The sequence below is a fragment of the Hydractinia symbiolongicarpus genome, chromosome 6, assembly GCF_029227915.1.
Source record: "Hydractinia symbiolongicarpus strain clone_291-10 chromosome 6, HSymV2.1, whole genome shotgun sequence".
Taxonomy (NCBI): Eukaryota; Metazoa; Cnidaria; class Hydrozoa; order Anthoathecata; family Hydractiniidae; genus Hydractinia; species Hydractinia symbiolongicarpus.
The window spans coordinates 14254871-14282702 of NC_079880.1; the positions used below are offsets into that span (position 1 = coordinate 14254871).

General features: G+C 32.0%; 1 protein-coding gene across 1 annotated transcript in view; it reads left to right on the forward strand.

Annotated features, from left to right (window-relative positions):
* The first annotated feature begins 333 nt into the window (after nucleotides 1–333).
* The window catches only part of LOC130647109 (myosin-IIIb-like), a 39146-nt gene continuing 11647 nt past the window's right edge, over nucleotides 334–27832 (forward strand). The window contains exons 1-22 of the mRNA XM_057452846.1: nucleotides 334–538; nucleotides 2531–2596; nucleotides 5473–5700; nucleotides 5844–5958; nucleotides 6068–6120; nucleotides 7166–7260; nucleotides 7391–7496; nucleotides 7699–7816; nucleotides 8017–8088; nucleotides 8625–8766; nucleotides 9083–9227; nucleotides 9490–9570; nucleotides 10467–10631; nucleotides 11563–11638; nucleotides 12115–12184; nucleotides 12485–12556; nucleotides 13719–13757; nucleotides 14069–14150; nucleotides 14336–14391; nucleotides 16529–16678; nucleotides 18523–18634; nucleotides 18756–18837. Coding sequence (XP_057308829.1) covers nucleotides 446–538; nucleotides 2531–2596; nucleotides 5473–5700; nucleotides 5844–5958; nucleotides 6068–6120; nucleotides 7166–7260; nucleotides 7391–7496; nucleotides 7699–7816; nucleotides 8017–8088; nucleotides 8625–8766; nucleotides 9083–9227; nucleotides 9490–9570; nucleotides 10467–10631; nucleotides 11563–11638; nucleotides 12115–12184; nucleotides 12485–12556; nucleotides 13719–13757; nucleotides 14069–14150; nucleotides 14336–14391; nucleotides 16529–16678; nucleotides 18523–18634; nucleotides 18756–18837 — 2218 coding nt within the window. The 5' untranslated portion in view covers nucleotides 334–445. The remainder of the gene's footprint in view (nucleotides 539–2530; nucleotides 2597–5472; nucleotides 5701–5843; nucleotides 5959–6067; nucleotides 6121–7165; nucleotides 7261–7390; nucleotides 7497–7698; nucleotides 7817–8016; nucleotides 8089–8624; nucleotides 8767–9082; nucleotides 9228–9489; nucleotides 9571–10466; nucleotides 10632–11562; nucleotides 11639–12114; nucleotides 12185–12484; nucleotides 12557–13718; nucleotides 13758–14068; nucleotides 14151–14335; nucleotides 14392–16528; nucleotides 16679–18522; nucleotides 18635–18755; nucleotides 18838–27832) is intronic.

The window sequence follows — 27832 nt, forward strand, 5'->3', positions numbered from 1 at the left end:
ACTCGATATAAAAAGAGGCGCTTGGAACGAGGTTGACGCGATACACTGAACGTCGTTGTGTCTAGACCATTCTAGACATAATTGTCTGCCTGGTGAGTACCAAGCTCTTCAATTTTTTTTAATGGTGTTTCTGCTGGTGTGGACCCCGTTTTCTAGTTCTTGTTTTCGTTTATGTTTTTGTTTGATTAGGCACTGTCCTCATTCCAAATCTTCAATAAAGCAATTATATATTTGCTCACACTTGCTGGGCAAAAAAATATATGTTTGTTGCGTGTAAATGCGCGGTAAGTGTGTTCGGGCATTAAAAAGCACATTTCAAGGAAATAGTTTGTTTTGATCTGCGATGGGAAACAGAACATGAAAATATAATTAGCTAACATGTGGCTTGAAGTTATTTCCATAACCTAGGAGTTTTGCAAGTAAAGGGTTCATATTATACTTTTAGATGGAAATTAAGGATTTATGTTCACTTGAAAATCTGGAAAAGGATGTTGTGTTAAATACATTGAAAGAAAGATACGATGGAAATAATTTTTACGTAAGTTTTTTTGCTAACTAGCTTTTTGCTGACTTAGTTGTTGCTCCCGGACGCTTCTGTTAGAAAATAAAGTGTTCACTTTGTATTCAGCTGTGGAAATATATAGGTGACTTTTAAATGTTCAAAAACAGGACCATATAGGGTAAAATACATAGCTGAATGAAATTCATACAAATAATTTCGAAAATTAAAAGACACCAGAATGAGTTTTTTTCAACTGTAGTCTCATTTTTTAAAAAACTTTTTATTTCAGTGTTCTGTTTTTGCGTACAGTACAGGAATGAGAGTAAACCGTCATGCATAGGTCCCAATATTTTAAAAATATTTCTGTAGAACCAATATAATTGATTCGTTGCTACAATAAGTTTGCTCATTATTATAAGTGTATGGCATCTGCAACCACAGTACCCTCAGCTGTCTAAAACGTTGGGATTGAAATCACCCTTATCCAAGACCTTCATCTGTATTCAGAACATTCATATTACGTCAAGGTTTTAAGTTGGGTGGGCATCACTAATATCTGATGTTATAGACTCATATGGGTACCAAAAATAAGGTTGGTTGGTTGGCAAATCCAAGATAGATCGATAGATGCGCATATTTTACATGGTGAGCCTCACAAATATCAAGGGATGTAGCTACCCTGCTTTATGGAGTCTTAGGGTATTGAATGCTCATTCCGAGCTCCGAAACCAGCCAGACAACTTTTTGCGACATCAAATGGCCCACACAGTGTGCTATCTCTTTAATTTCCCTCACATGGCTTGGGTTAACCCAGACCTATGGTAATTTTACCCTGTTGTACCTTGTTGTAGGCTTTCGAAGAAAGTCTTCAGGATTAGCAGTTGTGTGCCAGTCCTCCATTGGATTGAACATCCAGTTTACACCAATGTGTGCATATGTTTATTAGAGTTTGAATCAGCCCCTCTTAACGTGGTGTATCCTACCAGTTGTAATTCATCTGGTATCTGGAATAGATATTTATCAAGGCTGTTTTTAAAAAGGTCCAGTGTGCAAACAGACATATTATGGATGGACTTGGGGAGGATGTTAAAGAGCTTTTTTCCATGGATAGGTAAACTGAACTCGGTCACCCTACTGTATGGACCACACGGAAGCTTTGCTTTCCGCCCAAGCCGAGGATGATGATAGCTTTGGATTTTCAGATTGGTATTTACTTGCCCATGTTGCCCACTTGCCCATATTGAATCAAGGGGCATCAAACCATGTTTTTCCCTGCACTAAGTGCAAGAGTTATAACCACTGAGCTTATCACAGCACAGAGTATTTTAACTCACCCACCTTAGCATCTTCATTTGAATGAAGGAAAATAAAATAAAAAGTGTGATGAAATTCTTCCAGAATGTTGTGATTGCTTTATCACTTTATTTTGTTGTTTTTACAAGATTAAAAGTTGCAATTATACCTAACTCAAAATTTGCATATGTGAGTTCTTGTTTTGACTTGAAAAGATGACTTTAATATCTATTGTTAAAATAACAAATCTTAAAGTTTTCAGTTAGTTAACAGATTTCATATTAATGTGTAAAAGCTTCATGTGGAATTTAAATGGATCGTGAAATTTTGCCAAACTTTAACTGGATATACATAACCTATGATATTTTTTACTATATACTGGTTTAATATTGTAATAATTAGTTTGTCTGTTTGTGCACGAGAAAAAAATTTTGCTAAAGAAACATGAAATGCGATATATGAACGACCGGCAAACCCGTGGATTTATCCACTGGCTACCGACTAGTTTTTAATATTACACTACTATTCTTTTCAAAATTATCTTGTTTGTAGCCACATACTAAATGACATAAAGCAAACATGTACATGTTTTGTTTCTTGTCAGAAATAAAATAACTCATTGGGGACCTCTTTTGTTTTGTACTTGTTACTTTCTATACACCCTATAAGTATTCACCAAAATCTATGGACAGCGGAGTTTAATTAAATTGGTAATTTTTTATAATTTCTCCTTAGACATATATTGGTGACATCTTGATATCTGTCAAATCCAAAAGAGAAAATAAAATCGCTTTTAAAGAAGTAAGTATATATTTATTATCCCCTCTCGCATTTTTATATGCATGTGATTTTGTGAAATAATTTTATAAACGTAAATTAAAGCAAAAAACAAACAGAATTATAATTATTGTTGCTTCTCAAGCAACAATAATTATAATTTTAGTTTGCTTTTTTTAAAAAAAATAAAAAAATGTGTAAAAAAGACATTCCAGAAAAACTGTGTGCATAAGCATTTTCATAAAAACTAAATGAATGACCAGCTGGTTAGAAGATGATTCACACAATTTTATCAAACGTATTAGATGAGTAAACATAAAGTAAAAGATATATTAAAGTGATAAATTGTGAATTTTTAAAAACAGCATGACTTAAGAAATAGTATTAGTAATGATTTTTACTTTCCAATACTTTTTTAAAAAACTTATTCACCAAACTAATAATGTGAAACATCTAAAATGTTATTTCTTCTTATTTTATATATTTTAAACTTTATGTAGAAATGGTGGTATAGTGCCAGTAAGAACTATGTATTAATCACCTAATTTGTTTCAAAAAGTTAAAATGTTCTGTTGCTGCAAGTTATTAAAAGGAGACATGATTGATAAGCACTTGAATGGACATATTAAGATTAATTATCTCTTAGATGTTAAACCACTTAAGAATAAACTGTTTAAGTGTTTACATTATGAATTATATATACTTTAAAAGTGGTCAATAACTGTTTTTCCGGAATCAATTATGTGTATCATATAAGAACTCAATATACATATCAAAATGATAGCCCTGTATGTTCTCACATTGTGCTACAGAAATAAAACAAAAACTCTAATAAACATTATTTTCTTTATTTGGTTGTTGTTATTAAATTAATGTTTCATGCATCACTGATAACAAGTTTACTTAATTTTAAATTTATAAAGAGCTTTTTGTATGATGTTTTTCTTTTATATTCAATTATTTACATAAAGTTTTCATTTTGTTGCATTCAATGAATCTCATTAAAAAATGACCAACATTATTTCTCCTAAATCTTAAAACACAACTAAAATATTTCTTAATTCTGACATTTCTTATGTTTTCTTATTTGCTTCACTTTTATTATCAGTTTTATTTAAATTAATTTTTCCATCATATGTTGCCCTGATGTTAAATCTTTTCAAAATGATTGGCCACCTTGTATCTTAGTATAAATATAAAAAATCTTAAAAGTTTTGTCATCGAGACCACTGTGTTCGAGAGATTTGGATTTGTTAAGAGATGTGCATTCTAACCTTTTGGTTAAAGATCACATAGATACAGTACCGCTTGAATGTAACTTTACATGTACGCAAGTTTTACGACCTCGTGCAACGATCTCATGTCTACATAAAGAACGTTCACATATCTTTTTTTTATACATGAACTTAATTGCTTTTTATTGTTGTCGTCGTGCGCGAACAATAAGATTTGATGAATCCTTTTGTTGTAACATGTAACTTGCATGTTATTGTTAAAAAGTGTTAAAGATGACAAAGGAAATTGAAATATTATTTTATAAAAATGAACGAACATAGCACGTTAAAAGTATTTCTACCGCCACTTTTCATTCTTACATTTTTAAACACGATCTAACGTAGCATTTTTATCCCTGTTTTTTGTTCTTAAACTTTAAAACATGATCTAACGAAGCATTTTTATCGCTTTTTTTCGTTCTTAAACTTTTAAAACATGATCTAACAAAGCATTTCTATCGCCATTTTTCGTTCTTAAACATTTATAATGCGATCTAACGAAGCATTTTTATTGCCGTTTTTCGTTCTTAAACTTTCAAAATGATACTCTTGATGACTATAGCAATTAAATACAACAATGGGACACACAGCAATTAAATACAACAATGGGACACAAACAAGACATGAACTCTATTGTTTTCAACATGCAAAAATAGCTCATGTATTTAACAATAGGTTAACAATAACAACGAAAGTTCTGACCCTACTGAAAGCTCATGCGAAGGTGATAACTATCGCGTACATGTAAAGTTACATTCGAGCAGTACTGTATACAGATCACTTATATACGAATCGCATAGAAAGGCCAACCCCAGAGGGGGACAAGAAAGACTTGGCAGGAGAAAATAAAGACAGACCTGTTGCAAGGAATTTGAATTCAATTCTAACAATGTCTAGATCAGATTGAAAAAAGGTTATTGATATACCCTGTTTATCCCATGCTAGCATGGAAAACAGAGGTTAAGCCAAGAATGATGAATAATAATGACGTAGATCTACAGATCACTTATACAAGGATCACATAGATTTATAGATCACGTATTTCTACAAATCACATTTAGACTGATCACGTAGATTCACAGATCACGTATTTCTACAAATCACTTATATATGGATCACATAGATCAACAGATTTATGGTACACTTGGTTTAATAAGTAAATACATTTTAAAACCAATTGCTTTTCTAGCCTAATGGTCTTTCCCCAAGTTTTAAACATACCCATACTGATCTTTTTGTACCTCAACTGAGTTTTGGCAAGAGCAGAGAAATTCTGAGATTTTTTCTAAAAAAATATTTTGTTTTAGGAAATTCTTCATATTTATTGGTTTATATTAATTTTTAGGTATTTGTCTTTACCCTTACTTTTTTTTTTGAAGATTAGTTATTTAAACTTAATTACATAAAAGTTGATTCATGTTTTTATATTTAATAAGACTTAATCTATTTCAGAAAGTGGTATATATTTTTTGAATTTTTGCAAGGTGGTTTCAACCAGTGACTAATTTCAGAATTTTAATTGTTGGATTTTCTTATAAGAAACAGACTAGGTTTCTAAAATGGGCTTATTTTTTAGAAATAAGAAAGTGGTTTCATGTGCTTATAATACGTTTGATTCATATATAGATATTCCAGGAGTACAAAACTGCATTGTGTGTATCTGCTCTCCCGCCTCACATTTATGGGATTTCTTGTCACATACATCAATCACTCACCATTACTTCTGAAAACCAATGTTTTATTGTGTCTGGTGAGTCTGGAGCTGGCAAAACAGAAAATGAAAAATTAGTATTTGATCAATTTTTATCACTATGCACATCCAATCATCACCAGTTAATCAGAAAAATATCACAGGTAATATAATTGTTCTCTTATTTTTTGATTCCATATCTTTTATGATTATTTAGTTCATTTTTTCTCAGCAAGTACTAATTATTAATTAATTGGTTACCTGGAGAATGTGTTTTCATATTTATTATTGACCTGCACATTTTTAGGTCAGCATTATTCTTGAATCATTTGGAAATGCAAAGACATCACTAAATGAAAATTCAACAAGACTTGGAAAATATTTTCAATTGTTTTTTTCTGAAGCTGGGAAATTAGATTTTGGTATGTATAGTTGTTGTAGTTGTTGTCCAGTACAAAAAGTGAGTTCGGAAAGTTTGATACAAATTTGTTCTATTATGATTTTTTGATGATTGTAAAACATCATTTTTAGGTTATGTCACAGAATATCTTTTAGAAAAGTCAAGGGTTGCTTCGCAGAGGAAGGTAAGTGTGTAAATGGTTAATTAAGTGTTTCAGGTGTGTTGGGACTGGACCTAGAATGTTCCAAGGTTTGGTTATGTCCTATGAAAAAAACTTGCTCAAATTAATTTGTATGAGTGATAGAAAAGCGATAATATAAGCACTTGTCTTATAATTTGCACCATATGGGTCTTAACAAGCAATTATTTTTTAAAAGCAAATTGGAATTATGGAAAGGCAAATGTATCAAAATTACTTTTTTTATGAAGTATAACTTTGTGCACATAACAGAAAAAAAGTGTTACAGAATGAACATGTTTTTAAAAAATAAATTCTGCAAGAAAATTATTTTTCAAAATTGTGAAGGCAGAGCTAATGTGTTGTAGAACTTTTTGCAGATGTTTTAGCTTGTGCATCATCAGAAAAAAATCAAAAAAAAACACATGAAGCTATAAATATCACCCATGCTTTGCTATAACATCATCAAAACACAGTTGTACAAATTTTAAATTTTGGGTTATTTAATTCCAAATAGATTAATATAGATTAATAAAATTATTTGGGTCTGGATTGACATGTGCTCATGCGATCCCACACATGTCCTGACAAAGCCTGTGAATATCTGTGAAGTGATATGTTTCTTTTTTTAACGTGTAGGCTATTGGGACATGCATTTTAGGCAGACATTTAAGTTTGTTGCTTTTTTCAATCTAAATTAAAATTTAACACCTCTCCTAAAAGCCTGTAATTAACAAACATTGCTTATTAAAACTAGAGGGAAAACTTTAATTATAACATTAGTGATCATCTTTGATGGCGTTATCAAAATTTATCTTTCTCAAAATTTTAACCAAACTTGAAAATTTGACAAACTTTAAGTTAATTCCAAATTCCTGCAGATGAATTTTTAGCTAACTTTTCGACTAAATGTTTGTTGTTTTAAAACACATTAGGCTTAATGTGTTAAATTCCAGGTGGCACATTGCTGTTTTATTCTTTCACATGCCTGTTCGCTAGTTTACATAGCTTTATACTTTATGCATTTACACCAGTGCTTCTCTATACATAGGGTGAACAGAACTTCCACGTCTTTTATAATCTTTTTTCTGGAAGAACAGATGAAGAATTATCAAAACATCTTCTTGACTTGCCAACACAGCATAGGTATGTCATATTTCATGTCCAAAAGGGAAAAAAGTTGAGGAAACGGTTTGTTAGTTGTCTTTTATGTGTGTCCCACAATCACAACTTTGTTTTTAAAATGCATTACCTTAATTCCTAAATTTTCTTCTAGGTATTTAAAGTATGGAGAAGCATTTGGAGATGACAATTTGTTTATATGGGGGCAAAGATATAAGTCCATGTTAAACGCATTTACTTTACTTGGTTTTGAGAAAGAGGTAAGCTTGGCTAGTAGAATTGTCATTGAGAATTTTGAGTGTAATTTAACAGGGGAACCGAACTTTTTATTACTGTGTTTGATTTTTAACTGGGTCTTAGGCAGTCTCTACCAGTCAGATGTTTGTTTTGTTGTGACTGATTTATATAAACCTCAATGTACTGAAAAGTATTATAATGATGTGCATGATTTTGTTTTGTCAGGATTTGCAGAGTGTTTTCGGCATATTATCAGCTATTCTTAACGTTGGTGATGTAAAGTTTTCTTTACAAGATGAAAAAACAGGAGTTTATGTGGAGAATCTTGACTTACTTGATAAAGGTATGCTTTAGTTTGTTTTTTGTATGGAATGCATGGAATTTGGTCAAAAATGTTGCTGTAATAAACAACAGTATTGCCACGTCAACTTTAAACTCCTGTTACATTCACTCTAATTTTATTAATTTTTTTTATAATATTTTTGAAAAAAGAATATTATTTTCAGCTATATTTTTATTAATTTTGGTTCATTTTTATTTTAGTTGCAGTTTTACTAGGTGTTGAATCTGACGATTTGGAATTGTGTCTAACAAGTAATTTTGTCACAGCAAAAGGTACTTCCATATTCTGTGACAAAATACATATTTTTTTACACTCTTGTTAGTAGATGGAAAGTCTTCATACAGGTATCTCAAACATTTGACTTGCATATCTTGTTGTCCTTATCATAACTTGAAAATTACACTTATGTTGGATCCTGTATGAGTTCTGCTTCAGATTTTTCCATGTAAGGCCATCTATATTTGAAAGTTTGTTCGTTGTCATTTTATTGATCAGCTAGAAATGCAGGGTGCAGTAGATACGTGAATACTTTGCAAATAAAATAAGCTTATTCCCTTCCGTCTTCCATTTGTGAAAGTTGTATTGGGCTTGATATTTGCTTTTCGGCTTAAATCTTTTGCTCGTTGAAGACCAAATTCAGTCTTGGCCTGCAAAACAGGTCAAATTAATATGTTTTTCACTGAGAGTATTTTTTCAACACAAAATTGGGACATTACTTCCAAATTTCTAAAGGTGGGTAACAATGATTGAACTTTAAAATATAAATGGCCTAACATAACTTGGTTAAAATAATCATTTTGGTCTGTAGATAGTTCTGTGTCGTCATTTAAAAATGTTGCTGAAGCAAACCACTGTCGTGACTGTTTGGCAAAAGATTTATATGGTCGTTTATTTGGTTGGATAATATGCAAGACTAATATGTTGATAAATCCTGATAATATAAAGAAAAAGTAAGACTTTTATGCACAACAACTTCCTTTAACAGTGAAGACTTATGGGTTTGCTCATGCATGCCATTCAGAAGTCCTTCCAGAGAGAAAACATTTAGAATATAGTGTTTACATACTACTAAAAGAGACCACATGCACAAAGTAACCAGTGCCGAGTTGGAAAGTAAACACTTTATCTGTCAACTTTTTTTTTTCTTTTTGGTTCACAAAATGCAGAGTGAAAAAAACACTATCTGATAGGAAAAGCATTTCTGCACACTACATATATTCATTTATGCAAACATGGCCTTAAGCAAGTTTACATTTTTGCTTTTAGAAAATCTGACCTTTTAAATGTTGGTTTTCTGGATATGTTCGGTTTTGAAGATTACCAAAAGAATTCGTTTGAACAACTTTACATCAATTCAGCAAATGAACAACTCCAACTTCACTTCACACAGCATGTCTTTGCACTGGAAAAGGTTTTCAATATTTATTTATTTTTTTATCTTTACCTTTGACAGTGTTGGTCTCCTACTCAGAAGTTCCATGTACTTGTTTATAAAAAGAAACCTAATAAAATAGCAGATATGTATATTTTAGTTTAACTTCTGCTTATCAATGCATATGTACTGTATATGACAATGTGCTACAAATATTTCCACCATAGTATTAAAATGGCGCACCATCGTCTTTAAAGTATGAACTCAATATATAAGGAAATATCTAATGCATTCCTTTTAGGTTGAATATGGTGAAGAGGAATTAGACTTTCAACCCTTTGAATATATTGATAACAAAAGTCTCATCAACTTGTTACTAGAGGTAAAGTGGCATCTAATATTTTAAAGATATACATCTTCTTAATTAAAATCAGATGTTTGCTATTCATTGCGAAAAAATTGCAAAATCAGAAGTATTCTTAAGCGAAATATCTGGTTCGTAATCGCACTTTTTTTCCATTGAACCCCGCCCTTCCTTAGAAGCAAAATGCTGTCTGTGGTAGATAGACTATGTTGGCGAAAGAGCCAAGAAGGTTGCGATATATATTTTATTCAATCAGCAGGTCTGAATCATTCTTGGTATCATTGCATAGTCGCTGGAGCTTTTTAACTTTTTTTTCTGTTTTTGTATTTAATCACATTTTTTAGCCATGTATAAATCTTAAGCAAACTATTTTTAAGATTTTGGCTGTAAATGTTGATTGTAGACCTCCACATAAAAGTTAAAGTAGTTAAATACATATGCTCTATAGATAAATACAAAGCTTAACCTTTCATGAAACCTGGGCAAAATTTTAGTTTACTAGTTTCATTTTTTCTTAAAACATATTCTGCAAAAATAAAGGTGCCAAGCGACTATTTTGATTACAGGATTTGTCAAAACTAAGCACTTATTTTGGATCCCCCACAAAGTATTTAAATTTGATGATGGGTGAACCTGTGGTTTAGTCTATATTATCATACCTGCCATTTCAATTGTGAACCAATGATAGCTGTGCACAGCAGCAAGTGAACTTAGTTTTTTCCATGGAGTGGACTATTAACAGGAAACTTAAATTTGAATGTATATTATAACCCATAATGTTTAATAGCTTAATAAAAGATGTCACAGGAAGGGGTTTTTGGTTATAGTCAAATAAAAAAAAAACAGTAGCTCTCTCTAGAAACCTATTACTTAATACTTTTGTGTTTTACCTCATAGTTTATATATTTGTTTAGAAACCACACGGTATATTTGCATTGGTTGAAGAAGAAAGCAAATGTTTACAAGCTGATGATAATTTATTAGTTTCTGCACTGAATGCACATTGTTCTGAGCATACTCATTATATTGCAACAAATTCTAAATTTGCAATCTTTAGCATCAATCATTCTTTTAAAAAGGTATGTTTGTAAATGTAAAGTTTTAATCGGAAAGCAGCTGACGCATTTTGTGATGCCTACTGATCGATAATTCCAATGTCGTTTAAATAAGGGAGGAACTCCATATGCAACTGTAAATTCATTTAATCACTATGAAAATGTTAAATTACCTTTTTGAATATTCATTGAATTATACCAAGGAGCATTAAAAGTACAACTTAGAAATTTCCATTAAAGTTCTATTTAAATTTCTATTGTTGACTCCTTTAAAACTCATCCCTCGGTTTGTCTGGTGGTTAGAGCTTGTATTGTGTAAATTGTTGCCCTAAAATATTGTACCTTCTATTTCTGTATGTTCCCTGCTAGCTGAGTTCTAGTTAAAAGTTTGGTCAAACTTTTGAAAAAAATTACTGCGGATGGGTTGCATAAACATATATTCTCTTATACAAGGTTAATAAACTTTCGGTACAGGTGTTTGGTGGCTATTGTTTCTTTCATAGAGGAAAAGAAAATATTTATTTTTTGTCATGAATTAAGCGTTGCTCATAAGGGGATAATTTAGTCCTATTTCTTTGCATTTTTATTTGTTTGTTTTCATCTTAATTTTACAATAATTTCCAAAAAATACCCCTCATATTCGCCTGATTTTATTTTTTACATTTCCACCAGAAATGGTAATAATACTGATTTTTAAGCTATCTTACAGAACAAACGATTTTTATTGATAGAAAATTAATTTAGAAATTTATCAATGAAATAACAATAAGCAATAGTTACCTTTATAATTTAGTGAGAGATTTTAAAATTCTTGTTTAAAAATTGAATTTGGAAACAATACTATCTGCAGATCGGCAACTGAAGGTTTCAATAGAACCTGCTGAGACGTATCTCCTTCTCTCTTTAAACCACCTTGATTATATACTATTCATTTGCATGTTCATTTTTATTCCAGGTAGCATATGTAGCCGATGGTTTCTTGGAGAAAAATAATGAGAAGATTGAACATTCGCTGATTGAATGTTTAAGAGGTGAGTGATCTGCTCATGGTCAAACCCTCTTGTGAACATAGTAGCTTAACAATATTGTGAGAAACTTTAAGCTCCATATTTTTAAATCAGCATTACTTGGTGTAGGAGGCAATCATAAAGTATGTACACACTTAGAGGGGGAGGGAGTCAGAGTTTAGGTGTACAGTAGATACTTATAATGCCTCCTCTCCTTTGTACACAACAAAGGATATGAGGCATTACTTTACTTTACAGACCTTTCTGTAAAGTAAGGGGCAAGGGGTAGGAGGGAGTCAAAAATTTAGCGCGTTTGCAAGAGAGGGAGGGTTCAGGTAAAAGTGCAAAAGTGCACAGGAAGGAAGGAGAGTCAGAAAATGAGTAAATTGGTACGTACATATTTTATAGATGCCTCTTGATTGTTTCTGTTCAAAACATATCTTTTGTTTAGGGTTGTTTTGGACTAGTTTTTCTTTTAACTTGCTAAATGTTTTTTGTAGGTTCCCACAGCCAGTTAGTTAGCACAATGTTTAATTCAACAATAACAAGGATTGGTACCCTTTCCTTAAAGTGAGTTATCAGCATTAAAATATTTGTATATGGTGGTTATTTGTATAAGTTTAGCAGCGTGCAGCTTGGATTTAATAAAACAAATGCAAAGTGAGGAAAATTTCAGCAGATAGTGTATACGTTGAAATATTTTAGATTTTATGTGTATTAATGTTTGGTATATGCATTTGATGTGTAATTGTTCTTTTTTTTGCAAACTTCAGTGTTACCATAAGTTAGATAATTATTTCACCTACAGTGGCACATTGTGTAGTTTATATTATTCAAAAATATGAGTGTTTTTTGATTATGTTTTCATAGGACCGGAACAGGAAAAGAAAAAAATTATCATAACGATTTAAGAAGTTTGTATGAAAAAAGACAAAAAAAACGGTATGTCAATGGATTCATATTTTTGGCATAAGTTACAAGGGACACCAGAATCTTAGTGTCTGCATAGGACATCATGGTTTCACGGCGACTCCATTTAGGAAACCTTGTAACAAATTAAGGTGTAATCCAGATTAAATGGGTATTTCATCAAGATGGTTTTAGGTATTAAAGGAGAATTAACGTTCTGTAAAGACTTCTAAAGACGTCACAGCTTCTTACCCTTTGCACTGTTGCAAATGTAAAAATTGTATTGTTCTTCAAAGCTTTTGTGGGTGTGTAAATATTACAAGGAATTAAAACTTGCTTAGTGCAACCCAACTAATAAATATTATTTTTTACATTATGTTTAAATAAGTTAATGTATAAATTAATATGGAAAAATAGGTACAGAAATACTACTACTTTCAAAATACAAAAAAACTTTGAGACTTCGTTTTGTATATACAAAATCACACCCAGCCTTTTTTTTATAAATCGATGTATTTTATTTGTGTATAGTCATTTACAGTTGCATTCGCTCAGCATCCCTCGTTTTTCGTTCAATCAGAATGCGCTTTGTTTACTACTTTACGGAATTACGTCACATAAGTTAGTAATTTACTGAACAGAAATTCCTCATTGACATTCTCATAGCAGGGACCCTAGTACCACTTGATCTTAATTATCTCGTGAACCAATACTTACAAATATAAAAAAATTACACAGTTCATATTCACACTATAATAAAGAAGTCAAGCCAAACTTGTTATTGATCGTTAGTTCTTTTTTAAGAAAATCTTATTCCTATACATAAGGAAATATAGATAGCTTCTTTAATGAGTTAGAAAATTTAGGATAAAATTAAAGCGGGAAATATGTGTTTAACTACTGAAAACACTGGGTTAACCCTACAAATGGTTGATTTTGTGCAGGCTGTATTTTCCTGTAGTCGCCTGTATCTTCATTCAAACGGCGCATCATTTATAAAACTTTTCTGCTACTCAGTAACTTTCAATACTACTTTAAGCAAAATAATAAATAATGGCATAAAAATGAAGCATATTTACTTAGCTTAATTTAACGAACGTAGCATTATTTTTGTAATTTACGTTACGTTAAAACTTGACCTGGATTATGTTTTTATTGGTAACAGTTTATCATTTTCTATGCCAATTTAACATAGGTTGGATAATGACCGAAACTACAATACGAATAGAGCAAGGTGAGTTTGTTCAACTAAAATCTAGTTGTTTAAGTTTTGTTTTTTAATTTTAATTTTTATTGGATTTTTCGGATTTATCTTAAGAAACATTTTAAGTCGTGTATTTTAGTTGACATCAGTTTTCATTGCGATGTCTTTTGTCATGTCAAAAGGCTGATAATTAGGAACAGGTCCTCTATTTCTTTTAATAAAGAGGTTTCCTCTTCCTCTTTTCCAAGATGCTAATCCAATATATCAACATTGACTTATGCAATTGACAGATAATTACCTTCTGTTATTCTCTAACTGTTTTATTTGCTATTTTTTTCCAGCCATAACACAAAAATTAAAAACAAAAAGATTTCAACTTCAAGAAAGCCCAAGCCCCCTGTATCTATGGCGATACAATTTAGGGTAAGTTGTCTCTAGATTGTACAGCGCGTATTTCATGCTTCGAACATGTTTTGAACTCCATCGTGAGGTCATTTGTCTCTTCAGAGAGGAAGGAATAGATTAAAGTGGGATTTGAAAGAAAAAGATGCTCTCAGGGTTGTATATTTTTTGTAAGTAAGTAATTGTTGATTTCTTTTTTAACTTAGAATTCCCTTGTTGATTTAATGGAGAAGGTACTTTTGTGTCAAGCTCATTTTCTCAGGTAGGAAATGTTTATTTTCTACAGTGTTGTCTAGTGACTTGCCGAGAATGGAATATATTGAATGGTAAAAAGCATATACACAGCAATCATTCACAAGCAGAAATGTCCTGAAGTAAGTCCAGAGTACTCAGCGCGTTTGCTTTAAATAGGATTTAAGGGTATAATGTGAACTGTTGGTGTCTCGTCATATTATGCAGCATATCATATCAAACATAAGGTGTACATTTATAGTAGCATGCAATCACAAAACAGAATGCAAAATGTTAATGTGAAACACATGTTTGCTGAAGCGGAGAAATTCTTCCTTGTAAATAAAAATATTACATTGATTTGTCAAATCTGTCATTGATCTGTAAAGTTGCTTATTAGAACTGTTGCTTAAAGAAGAGTCCAAAATGTTTTCCAAGAAAGATATACCCCATGTTTAAGTGGCTGAGACCTGACTTTACTAGTATCCCACAAATACAGTTTACATTTGTATGACAAGTTTAGTAGAGTAGTGCCATAAGATTGGCCAATTTTGTCAAAATACGAAGTTCACTCTAAATTTAAAATATTTGATCGTTCATTAAATAAAATCCACGTCAAGTTGTAAAAAAGTTTTCGAATTTAATACGCACCGTAAAAACCCATTTTAACCAATTGCCAAATAATATCAAATTTAATCAACAACCCTATGCAACCCCCTATTTATATTATTTAACACACTATCCTGGATTACTCGATACTAAAGAGTACTTCTTTGATTGCGTCATTGGGCTTCAGTAAACTAGAAATTATTGAATTTCGGCGCCCGAAGGCGTAGGAAATTCTTTAAAACCGTCGTTTTTTCTTTTGGAGCATTTTTTGAGAAAAAATCGACCCTGGGATTACACCTTCCTCCGTCCACAGATGTAAACTTCGCACCCAAGCTCCCCAACTACTGGGAACTCATCTAAATGATGTTTCAGGACAAAATTAGTATTTGTTTTCAACAAATTTTGGCACAGTTAACAGAAAAAGTATGCTGAACATAATGGTGACATAATAATTTTGATTTTTTGCCACCTTAAATGTCATTTTAGGACAAAATTGGTCCAAAAATTAAAACTACTTCATTTTCAACAAAAATTGGCAAAGTTAACAAAAAAAGTATGGTGAACATAATGGTGACATCGAAATTTTGATTTTTGTCACCTAAATGCCATTTTAGGCCAAATATGATCCAAAAATTAAAACCATTTTATTTTCGGCTAAATCTGGCACAGTTAACAAATAAAGTATGCTGAAAATGATGATGGTACAAAAGTTTGATTTTTGTCACCTAAATGTCATTTTAGGCCAAAATTTAACCAAAAATTAAAACTGCTTTATTTTCGACAAATATTGGCACAGTTAATAAAAAAAGTATGCTGAAAATGATGGTCACAGCAAAATTTTGATTTTTTGTCAACTAAATGCCGTTTAAGACCATAAACGTTTCAATCGCAAGACTTACCATGAATGTTAGGCTGTATTTTTTGTTAGCAATTTATTTTAAAATGTGAGTTTATTATGACACGTTTCGTTTTGTTTGCGTTTGTTGTAAGATATAATGTCACTTGTGTGCTTTATCTTCAGAGGTTCATGCACCAAACCTCCTCAAATGTTTAGCACAATATAACACAACGAATTAGCAGGTTTTCATCAAATATTTTGGTAGCGAGCGGAAATTCTTAGAACCCCAGGGCTTCTTGTTAGGTTTAATTTTAGATTTACTTGCAAAATAGAGAAATGATAATGTACTTGCATCATATCATGAGATACAGTTTTTTTTTTGTAACTCTTTGTAATTATGACTCTTCGAATCTGTAGCTATAGAAACTGACATTTTGTTGATACTCAACAATGAAACTGTACGTAAACAACTAACATCCAGAGATTGTTCATACCTCATCTCCTTTTTTCTCATGTTGTATTCTGTGTTTTTGCATGTTTATATTACAGAGCCAAAAATATATTTTACTTATTAGTGAAAACTTCAATTTACGACGAAATTATTTAAAAGCTCTTTCCACCTCTGACAAGAGTGTATTCACATTTATGATAATGTAATATCTGTGCATGCATGCTTTGATACAAACTTTATTTTTACTCTCTCTCTCCTTATTTTTTGCAGGTGCATAAAGCCATGCAGAGCAAAAGATGACGATGCATTTGAGGATGATTTTGTTTTGTCACAAATCGAATACATGGGTTTGATTGACACTATAAAAATTCGAAAATATGGCTATCCTGTTCGATTGCTTTTTAAAACGTTCATTGAACGGTAAGTAGATTCGAACATTGTTTTTATTTACACAACAAAATCTTAATATGATTCTGTAAACACTTTGTCAGCCGTTGTGAATCTAACGAGAATAACAAAATGTACGCTTGCTTGAAATATTCACAAAGCAGTGAGTAGCAAAGTGACAAAAGTATATCTAGGCAGAAAAAGTCAGGAATTCATTGATGCGTTCATTCATTGTTATTTGTTCCTACATTCATCCATAAATTCATTCATTAATTTTATTTGTCAAATCATTTATTTCATATCATGAATCTTGTCTTCTATTCAATTTTGATCTCATGTTGTCTCTCTCCCTAAATCTATTTTGTTGCATGGTGGAGGGAATGTCAGAGAGAAGTGAAATACGTTGACCAGAAAGTAAAGCTTAGAAAGTAAATAAACGAGCAGTTAAATTATATGTGTTACTTTACCTGGACCTTAAAAACCTTATGTGTCCAGCGGGAATTAAACTTTCAGCAATGCCATTTGTTACCCAGGTACAATCAAATTTGATTTGATGGTACCTGGGCTTTTTATTGTATCTATGGCATGATCTGCGTAGTCAAACATTGTACTATAAACAATTTAAGATAAAAAAACTTGAAAACCTTGAGAAACTTTGCAGTTTGTATGGTAAATTTCCTTGATACTGCATACCAGACCATTTTAATAAATAGATAAATGAATGAATGAATGAATGAATGAATGAATGAATGAATGAATGAATGAATAAAATCTCTTCGTCGTTGTATGTGTCTTATAGGTAGACATTTCCATTCGAAACATTAAGATGAGGAAGAGTGATTATCTCAGACTGACAATTTTTGACAGAACTGTCATTAGTTTGTCAGCTTGAGATGAAAAATTAATGACAATATAGATAATATATAATAAATAATAGGATAAATTATATACATAAAAAGATGCCATTGGTGTAACTTTGAAGGTAGTTTCTGCAGGCGAAGGTTTTTCTATATAAAAAAATTATATTTCTTTTTTGTGGTAATTTAATGTTAACTATATTAACCTCGTTCTTGTATTGTGTCGGTATGTGTTCTTCGCTTACTTGAAAGTTTTTGTAAGTAGTTGTTCTTTATACATAGCCATGTTTAGATATATATATATATAATTGAATTTTGTGATCGTGTGAAGGTATTGTAACAAGCAATATGCAGTGAGACATGCAGTGAAAGTAGGCCTATATGTAGTTTGTTTCTTTTTATCTAGATATACAAAGTTTTGTTAGACTTTAGGTAGGTAGATATAAATAATTGAATTTCGTAGCAGTGAAAGTGTAGAAAGTTAAGTTAGCAAAGTAGTATGCGATCGTTTCAAGATGTTGTCGCCAGACATGCAGTGAGAGTAAGTCTACTTTATTTGTGGTGTTGTCTTGTTAGGTGAATTTTAATTCTTTATTTTTTTAAAGGTGTGAAACCTTTGCATTTCGTCGCTTAAAAAACACGTGCACTTTTTTCAATGCATGTATTCCTATCTAATCCACCTGTTTAAATTTTTTTTATTTGTTTTTCTTAATGATGTACATATTTATATTTTTATATTTTTTTGTAAGTCAGCAAAACAGTACAGGAGTATTTTCCTATATACCACCTATCAGGAATTGTCGTTCACTTAAGGACATACGTACACAGTTAGAAGATTGAAATTGTTCTTATTATGTTCAGAGCTGAAAAATGTGAAATAGAGCTTCTCTCTTTTTTAACCCATCCTGAGTGTGATTTGAGAGAAACCGGCGTAACACTTTTTTGAAATCATGTCAAGGCTCAGCATGTTATTAAGATGTTCTTTATTTTTAATAAAATGCAACGTGTGTTTTATTGTAGCTATCGCTTCCTCTTATTCCCATTATCAACCACTTTGGAATACACTGGAGAAAACTGCGAGAAGATTCTTAAGCAGCATAATATAAGCGGATACAAGATTGGTAAAACTAAGGTATTTGTCTGTGGAATTTTTAAAAAGTTTGCTGTTTGGTGAAATCATTTTGAATTTGACCAATCAGGAGTTATTTAAATTCAGTGCGGATGTTTTTACAGATGTTTTGTTTTGTGTTTAGATATTCCTTCAACTTGATCACGTGAACACGCTGACTGAAGAACTCCAAAAATTAATAAGAAAAGTCACCACAACTCAAAAAAGTAAGTATCGCAAAAGATGTTTGTTAACAATTTTCTTTATGATTCACCCCACTCACCCCCCAACCCTCTCTCCTTCTCCCTCCCTGTCCCAGTTATGATGTTTTTTAATACTGCGTGTGAGCTTTGGTGAAAATGGCGCCCTTTATAGAAGTCTGGTACATGGTAATTCTGGTAACATTTTTTCGTAATTACAAAAATTTGCGTGCATTGCACTTGTGGAAAACGACTAACGAATCACGTAAACTTTCTGTCAGTGACGTCACAATGTTTCTTTTAACCTCAACCTCCTCGTTGTTATTGTATTGTTACTTCGTCAGTTTTTATTTCTTATTCCTTTTTGTTTTGAAAACGTTGATCGTTGCATGGTAATGAAGTTCGAAGAGACAAACAAATAAAACGAAAGTGTATTCAAAACTAATATTATGTCGTACACGAGTTTTCTTTTATAAGAATATGCTTTATAAGAATGTCAGGCTGGGAGTTCAGATTAAAACAGTAGGTTCGTTAAAAGTTCTCGTTTTTCATAATAAAAATTTCTATAACGAGGGAGAGTGGTTGGTGTTTTGCGGAGTGGTAAATTTTTGCAGTGACGAATACTCTACTCACCTACGAATACTTTGAGTTATCCTACAAACATTAGTATTGGACAATCATATGGATTTTGCTAGCAATGAAAGAAAACTTCCTTGTTTCGTCATTTTCCCCGTTGCACAACTGCTCTGCCATTTTGTATAACTTTTATAAAGAGATTCACTTTGGAGTCATGTTTGTATCAGATTTTGACTCGTTTAATAAAATAGGCAACGTACAGTATTTAGTAAAGGGAGATAAAAGAAAACATACATTTTAAGGGAGATACGCTTAAAAAATAGGGAAAATTTTTAAAAAAAGCCTAAATGAATTTCCCTGCTCTTACGTCTCTTCTTGTAATTTTCTAAGAAACGCCGCATACACAAAATCATATTTTCTAATACAACCCCTTTATGAGAGGGAAAAAGCTTTTTAAGGAGAGGCGTTTAGTAAACTTCATCAGTGAAAGGGCAGCACTCATTGGAAAGCGGCGTTCATTGAGGGCGACATTTGTTACAAGGTGTTCGCGAGAGAGAATACGATAGTTTTGTACATGTACTTCGATTTAGTTGTGTGCGTATTTATTGTTTTCTACCATACCATGAATAATGCTGTGTCATTTTGGTAGAGAAGTAGCGGCTAGTTAAAATGCATTGTCAGTCTTCCATAATACAACGCTTTTTGTAATAAGTCGCACTTTGACGTGTACTTTAGGAGAGAAACTATGTTATTTGTTGGCGTTTCTATAAGCAATTGTAAAGGTGTTCACTATTCCTCTTTTCATAGCATATAAATATTTTTATCCTCATTATCTGTTTATAACGTTAGGAAAAAAGATTGAAAAGAACAACAATTTCATTCAAAAATTATCAACTCTATTTTTAAAAAGTTGAATTCAAATAAAAAAAAGTTTCGAGTTTTAACCTCGACTTTTTAAAACACAATAACATAAAACCGTCCGCCGAATTCAACAGAAAGAGAATCTCTCTTCGATTTTTCTTTTTTACCTATGACTCAATCAATCAATTCTCATCTATATTTCACTGGCTTTATTTATTTATCACTTAAATAATTCAGTGGATAGAATAAATCTTCCCCATGTGTTGGTCGCCACAGGTGCATTTCATGAGTTGAATGTACCTTGAGAGCTGTCTACTTTAAGAACGCGTGAAAATTATATTTTATATGCTTTTCATTGTGTATGGGTGAGAGCTGCCATTATGGTTTTGATTTACTGTACTGAAAAGAAAGGGGGTATGTGTTTTTATTTATTTATATTTTGTAACATTTTATCGTATTTCATTCTACTGTTTAACGCTCTTAATTTTATGTATATATACACGTTGTTTTTTTATAAGTAATATCGTTTAAACATGAGGTTGACACTGCAGATAGTTTTATCTGCTAACATCAGGTTACTGTGAGTTCGTTTTCTTTATAATTTGTTTTTACAGATTGTTTTGGTTTGCAGGGGGTGGGTGTAATCGAAACACCCACAAAATGTCAAAAAATCTTAAAAAATGCGCTTTTTTAAATTCCAAATTTTTCTAATTGTTTCTCATGTTAAAAGAAATTGGGGTGAATTTTTCTTTTTTCAGTCTTATACTTCAGTTATTTGACCCTGGGCGTCCTTTAAGAATTCCTCAAAAATTCCATGGTTTTTAAAATTTCTTATGGAGAAAAAAGATGTTTTTTCGTCATTTCATATCTCTTTGTAATCGTCGTAACGGCAGGAAGTTTCCGGTAACACGGTCAAAAGCGGTAAGCGTTAATACACGGTCAAAAACGGTAAGCGTTAATACACTGTGAAAGGAAGTCAAAATTGATGTATAAAGACTAAGTATTCAGAATTTTACTTGGCTGTATTAAGCTGGTAGGTACTGGCAAAGAAAACTGCACCGGCTAGCTTAGGTTACCCAGAGCCAGGATCGAGCAAGAAGCCTGGTGATTTCTAGACGCCTTATTGAGCTGGCTAGTTTAACCATGTTTGTTTTAACTTTTTTGGTCTTTGTACGTATGGGAGGGGCATAAAGTGTCAATAATTATTAGGGTCGTTATCATTAACTTAAATAAAATTTGTGATTTTACCTGCAATTATTTACGTCTAAGTGTAAACTAGGCTTAAACAAAAACGTGTAGTTGTTTGCTTTTCTATTAGTGTCAACCAATTTCGAGATTTCTCTTGAGAATAACGTCATCTAGCTAGCATGTGTGCTACTCAAATATGTTTAAAATTGAATCGCAATTAGCTATCTTAAATTGGAGCATAGTTGCTGCTTTATTTTGTAACAAAAGAGATATTGAAATCGCTAATCACGTCCACGCCTGTTTAAAGACAAATGACATTCAGTTTTTTCGTAAATAAATATTTTCGCGGTGATTGGTAGGTCGTGCACTTCACAGGTTTTTAAAGGTAGCTATTTTTTCAAATGTCTTCTTGTTTGCTTCTGTTTTCAATCTCGTGGTTGACCCACTTTTTTACAGTATTTTTACTATGAACTAAGCTAATAGTCTCATTCCTCTGCGTAGCCGTCGAGCTTTTAGAATGAAGCAGAGCGCTATTGCTAAACTAATGTAATGGGCGTGGGAAATAAAAAAATTAACACATTAAGTTCGTCAACATCCATAGGTTTATAATAATATGATAAGAAACTTAGGTTGACTGTTATTATTTCTAAGAAGCTCTGTAGGAAAGGATGAAATTCTAAAGCTTAAGGCAGAGAAAAGGAATTTGCCCTATTTTGATTGCTTTAAAAAGAGAATAACTTCTTACTTTTAATTTTAATTTGAAGGGTTAGAATATTTGAAGAGTTGCGAGGAGGCTTTTACTTCATACTTTGTTTTTATAAAGAGGGGTATATTTTTCAAATTCTTAGTCAGCTCTCACTAAGAAATTTGCATCCTTAGAATACGTTGTAAGGCGCATTCAGTGGAATTAAAAGAACATTAACACTTCTCTTTGAAGCTGCAGTCCAACATAGGAACCAATTAAAATCGTCAACATGAGACTTGCAGAGATATTATAGAAATGAAAAAATTATTTTGAGAAGTTTAACTGTTTAGTGTGTGGTTAAGTACAAAGTCTTATTGTGTGGTTTCTTGCGTCTATCTCGCAGTGAAAAACACAGTCAAATAATCCCTTTATGCTGCTCACGTGAGGAATTTTGCAAGGGGCAGTTTTTTCACTTCTTCGGTTGATTGTCAGCTTAAATTATATTTTTATTACGTTTAAGTTGTACGATTAAAAACGACTTTTGGCAGATTTACCGTTGTAAATATAAAAACTCTCTTTTGTAATTACGGTTCCTAATGTTTAAAATTTACTTTCCGAACTATTTGGCGAAAATAGTTATGCATCTTGTTTTAAAGTGAAAAATAAAAATTGTCATTTTTATTTTACTAGTCAACTTTATCTTTTAATGTTTGTTGTGAAAAATATTTGTGCTCAAAAAAAGAGAAAGCTATAGAGCAAGGGCGTTCCTTCTAACCAGTTACTTATAATCGCGTAAATATGTTATATTTGATAAAATTTCACAGATGGTGTGCAGATAAGCCCATTACGTGCTGTGACGTTATGTTTCATTTTTTAGACAATACTTTCATTACCCTTTTCACATTTCTATCGTGACAAATTTTTCGTGATAGCATCTCAATCCAGCAGCGCAGTTTGAAATTTCCGGATTTTTTGGTTATTAAAAACATCAGGCATCAAATATGTAAAAAATCGAGTTAAGTGTTCTATTCATTATGTTATATCCATTTTTAATTTTAATTCCCACCACTTATTGGTATCTTCCGAGTATTATACATTGGGTGTGGCGTCGACAGTTCGTAAATGTAGTTATGACGGACACCGCAGTTTCATGATCATTCTTATTATTTTTTTTATTATTCATATTTAACCATTAAAAATTTTTAAATACTCTATATGACGGACTTTAACACTTATTTTATCTTATTTTTATTTCTATATATTTTTTAGTCTTAATTAAGAATTCTGTGTGTATGTGTGAACTTTATGAAGTGTTTACAAGAGACTATGAGACTTGAACAATTTCTTTAAAAATCATATGTAACATCAGTCGAGCCGACACTCGCTGTGAGATTTTTTCTTCGCTATTTATTTTTTTAATTTGCATGATTGGCTAACAACTTTTTAAAGATCGTCCCGTCGTGCTTTTAAGCTTGTCATTCAGTTCGTTTATAAAATTTTGTAATGTGCCTTGTATTAGTAAATGTTAATCCAATTTTATATTCTTCCTTAACACGACAGCTTATAGCAGCATGTTATCTGTATATACTGCACCATTCATCACAGGAGTTTAGCAGCCTGAGGTACGGGACCCCTATCCTTCTAAAAAATATAGAAATTGTCGAGCATGGTTAATAAATGCAAGACGCTTGTTTAAAGACTACATTTTTTTCCAATATAAGGAATTAAAATTTGTGAGATAACCCGCCCTTTAAAGGACGCCCCTTATTGTTAGTAGTACGTACCAGTAGCAACTCACAAGTTATTTAGGGTATATAATGATAAATAAGTAAACGATTTGTTTTCAATGTTATTCATTGTAACGAAATGGTTGCATAGTTTGCTCAGTTACATCTTTAATAAGCGTGGATACCGTTTGTTTGTTTCATCTCCATAATTTTCTTTTTTTTTATTCGCCTTTAAGTATCTTGTAATTCCTGTGTGTGATATTATTGACACAAAAAATAATTCTTCCTTTTTTCGCGTGCAAATTAAACACTTTGGTGCCAGTCTTGAAAATGTATTTTCGAGTTACCACGAATATTTCATTTACGGTTAAAGACAGTAGGGCCTGTTTACATGAAGAGAAGAACGCTTCCACCTGCAGCCAAAGCGAGATTCCGACTTTTTTAGATTAAATTAAAGTTCTTAACTTAATTCTTGAATTAAGCTCGATTTCAGGGAATTACACGGTTTTTTTTATAAGAAACACGGGTTTAAGAAACACGAGGCTGTGGATATAGGCACTTTCGATGTTAACTTTAGAAATATCGAGAATATTTGTAAATGGACAGGACTCTTGCTAAAAAAAATTTTAAAGGTATAAAATAGGCTTCAGATATTTTTTTTAGAAGAAAAAAAGATCTTCCAAAGTTGAGGAACGGTCACGCTGAACCCAAAAATCTTGTAAGGATATCGCTTTCCTGGAACAGTCCTCTCCTGGGAAGACGGATCACCCCTTCGTTATGAATACTCTTAAATGTTATTTCATCATCACGTTTCTTATATTGCTGTGTGAACGATATCTTTAGATTGGATTATATGTGCTGATGAATCCTTTAAAAAAATTAATCTGATTTGCTTGAGAAAAAATTAACATCAATCTTCTCGTTAATGTCAAACAAAACAACTATGTATCTGCACTCTCCGTGGCAGCGGTTTTTTCGCAGTGAATGTTTTCAATCCTTACTTTGTTCTTTCCTTAGTATTGAAAAAGCAGGACCCTGGAGACGGGACATTGACGGAAACCCATTTCGCATGTAGATATAAAATTAAAACGGCAGCTCTCCACCTTATAGGACCTTTTATTTGTCTGAAAAATAGGCATATGCCTTGAAGACCAGTCCAACAAGTTTCATTTTGATCTCGATTGTTCGGACCTTGTGATTCATCTTTTTGCGTTTTTATTCTCGAGTAAACAAGATTATGAATGATTCTGCAAATATTGATAAAACGGTCAAACAATAGAGTATATTATTACGCATGTATTATTGTTTTCAGTCTTTTCTATTTTTACATCTAAACATTTTTTTATAATAACATTTTAATACCTTTCAAATTACACTTTTATGAAGTGCTGTTAGCGATAGAAGGTAAAATGTTTTTTGTTATACACCAGAACTACTCTACCTCTCTCAGTTTTGCTGTGTACAATTTTTTTTTATCTTTTTTTAATCGAGTCTTTTTCTTCATGTTTACGACTGTATAACTTTCATGTAGTGTGTAACAGCCCTTATTTTTCTTTACTGGTTAACAAGGGTATATTTTTGCCTATTTTACAGGAAACAGGAATAGTCTATCTGAGTGAACGAACTGGTTGGTTTACACTTTCGCTGTATCCGTGCACAAAATTTAAGTTTTGTTTTAAACTGACGCAGAGCTTTCTAGGACGCAAAATTAAAAAAAAAAAAAAAAATTCGTGTCAAATAACTGAAACATTGCGTTAGCTTGCGTCGTCAGAAGTGTGAACCAGCCCTAACTCCCATCGACCTGTGCACTAATTTTAAGCCATAATTTTTTTTGTGTTTATTCATGAAGCTGTGTGACTTTTGATGTGGTCGTTTAAGTTAAATTTTGCACGCCATAGAAGGGTAATAATTTTTTAGTAAATAAACTCACCGCGAACCAAGGGTGAGTTTTATAAACATAAACAACGTCATCATGAGAACCCGTTATAATATGACGTCCGTCGTGACGTCATTTATTTCATTGTAAACATCTTGTTTTCATGTTTACATCGACCGAACAGTTACATCATCAAGCACGTCATTCTTTGAAACGAGGACTTTAAAAACCGCAGTAACGAGCCTGTAAATTGAAATGTTATTGTTTCGTTGTAAATTTGCCTTGATGAGTCAGCTTTAACATGTTTACGTTCGGTTAATTTCTATTGCCGTTCTACGTTGCTAAAATGAATGCTAAAATTTATTGTTACAGAGAATATTAAGTTGTGAAAGCAAATTTTTTTATTTCTTTTGAGAAATTTCTTCTAAAGGAAATAATTTATCTTTTTATTTATTTAAAGTAAATCTGACTTGATTCTTGAGGTAGTTTTAATACGAATACTTATTTTCGTAAATGCAACAAAAATTAAGCTTTGGTTTAAAGGGACATGTCTATGATGATTCAATTAATTCGGTATTGTTTCATTGAGCGATAACATTCCCCCATGCTGGATCAGTTAAAAGCATTCTGATCGACTTACAGACAAAACAGTTAAAAGAAATACTTTTGACATTTGGCTTGTTGAAATGCTCTCTCCCGTGGAGAATATTCAGTAAAGTTGCAATATTAACTCTGTAATTTTTAAACGATGGAGAGCACACGGTTAATGAATGAGAATTCTAAGCGTTTAAATCATTTCAACTGTCTTTATCTTAACTGTGCTTCGAACAGCTGACTTTATGGTGAAACTCGCAAGAAAGTTCTTCTGTTGCAAATAAATGTCTTTTATTAAACAGACGTAAGGTATGTTTTATCTGCATGTGGAGTGTTATGTATTTCTCTCTGTGGTTTTTAATTTTTATTAGAGTTATCTTCACGGAATGTTGTTTATGATAACAATACTATGATTACGGTTGACTGTCTGACGTGGTTTACGTTCATGAATCACCTTTTGCAAGATATTTCAACGTGTCAATTTTACGCGTTACGGTTCAAATTTCATACTAAAAAACCAATACCGTTTGTTTTTCCATCGCATTGCGAAAATTGAACATCTTTCATCATTAGCGAGATCTTTCTAGATTTTTTCAACCAGAGCTTTAGTAAATTTTATGCGCACACTCGCAGATGTATGATCGGTATGGTGCAGGCTTGGTACAATCATGTGTAGGCATTTGCCTAAAGACTATTCTTTTAACTTGTTTTTTGCATGCGATCCTCCGTTTGTTTGGTTTTTTTTTTCTGTTTAATTAGCATAGATTCTAGCATCCAATATATTTTTGCGATGTTGGCTTTGCAGCGGAAGAACACGTGTATTTTGGATGATTAAAAATGTCATGGAAAGTGACAGCTAAAAATAACGATTCACCTTTTTTGCTCCGAAAAATCTTTTTGATCTTTTGTATATCCTTGCAAGATAAATTTGGTTTTCAAAAGTATGACCTGCTGCTTTTATAGCCTCTTTTTCATGCACTCGAACGATGCAACTTAGCCTCTGATTTACAAGTGTGAATTTATAAGACGTGGCCTCTCTTTCATGAGTGCGAGTGGCATTACATAGCCTGTTTTTCATGGTTGAAAAAAAGGAACAGGAGAGTCTGTTTCTTGAGAGAAAAATGTTGCTTCCCATAAGTTCAAATGAATGAACCACGTGGCAGGTGAATATCAAATAAATTCGACGCCATCTTCCACAACAACTAACTTTCTCACATTTATCAAATTTCTTTTTATCGTTACACGTGTGGATCTTTCCAGGTGCGAAAGTAAACACTCCTGCATGGTGTTTTTTTGGAAGTTCTTTACCAATACCTTATAGCAACTCTGTCTTTAACACCTCCACCAAAGACCTCGCCTATCATTTCCACCCAAATGAAAATTTACTATCGGGCGACATTTTTGAATTGTTTAATAAAAAACACATGTTTAATAATAAAATGAAACTATGATATAATTATATAAAAATAGAAACGTACTCATGTAATTATTTCGTCCTAAAAAAGAAAGTAGATT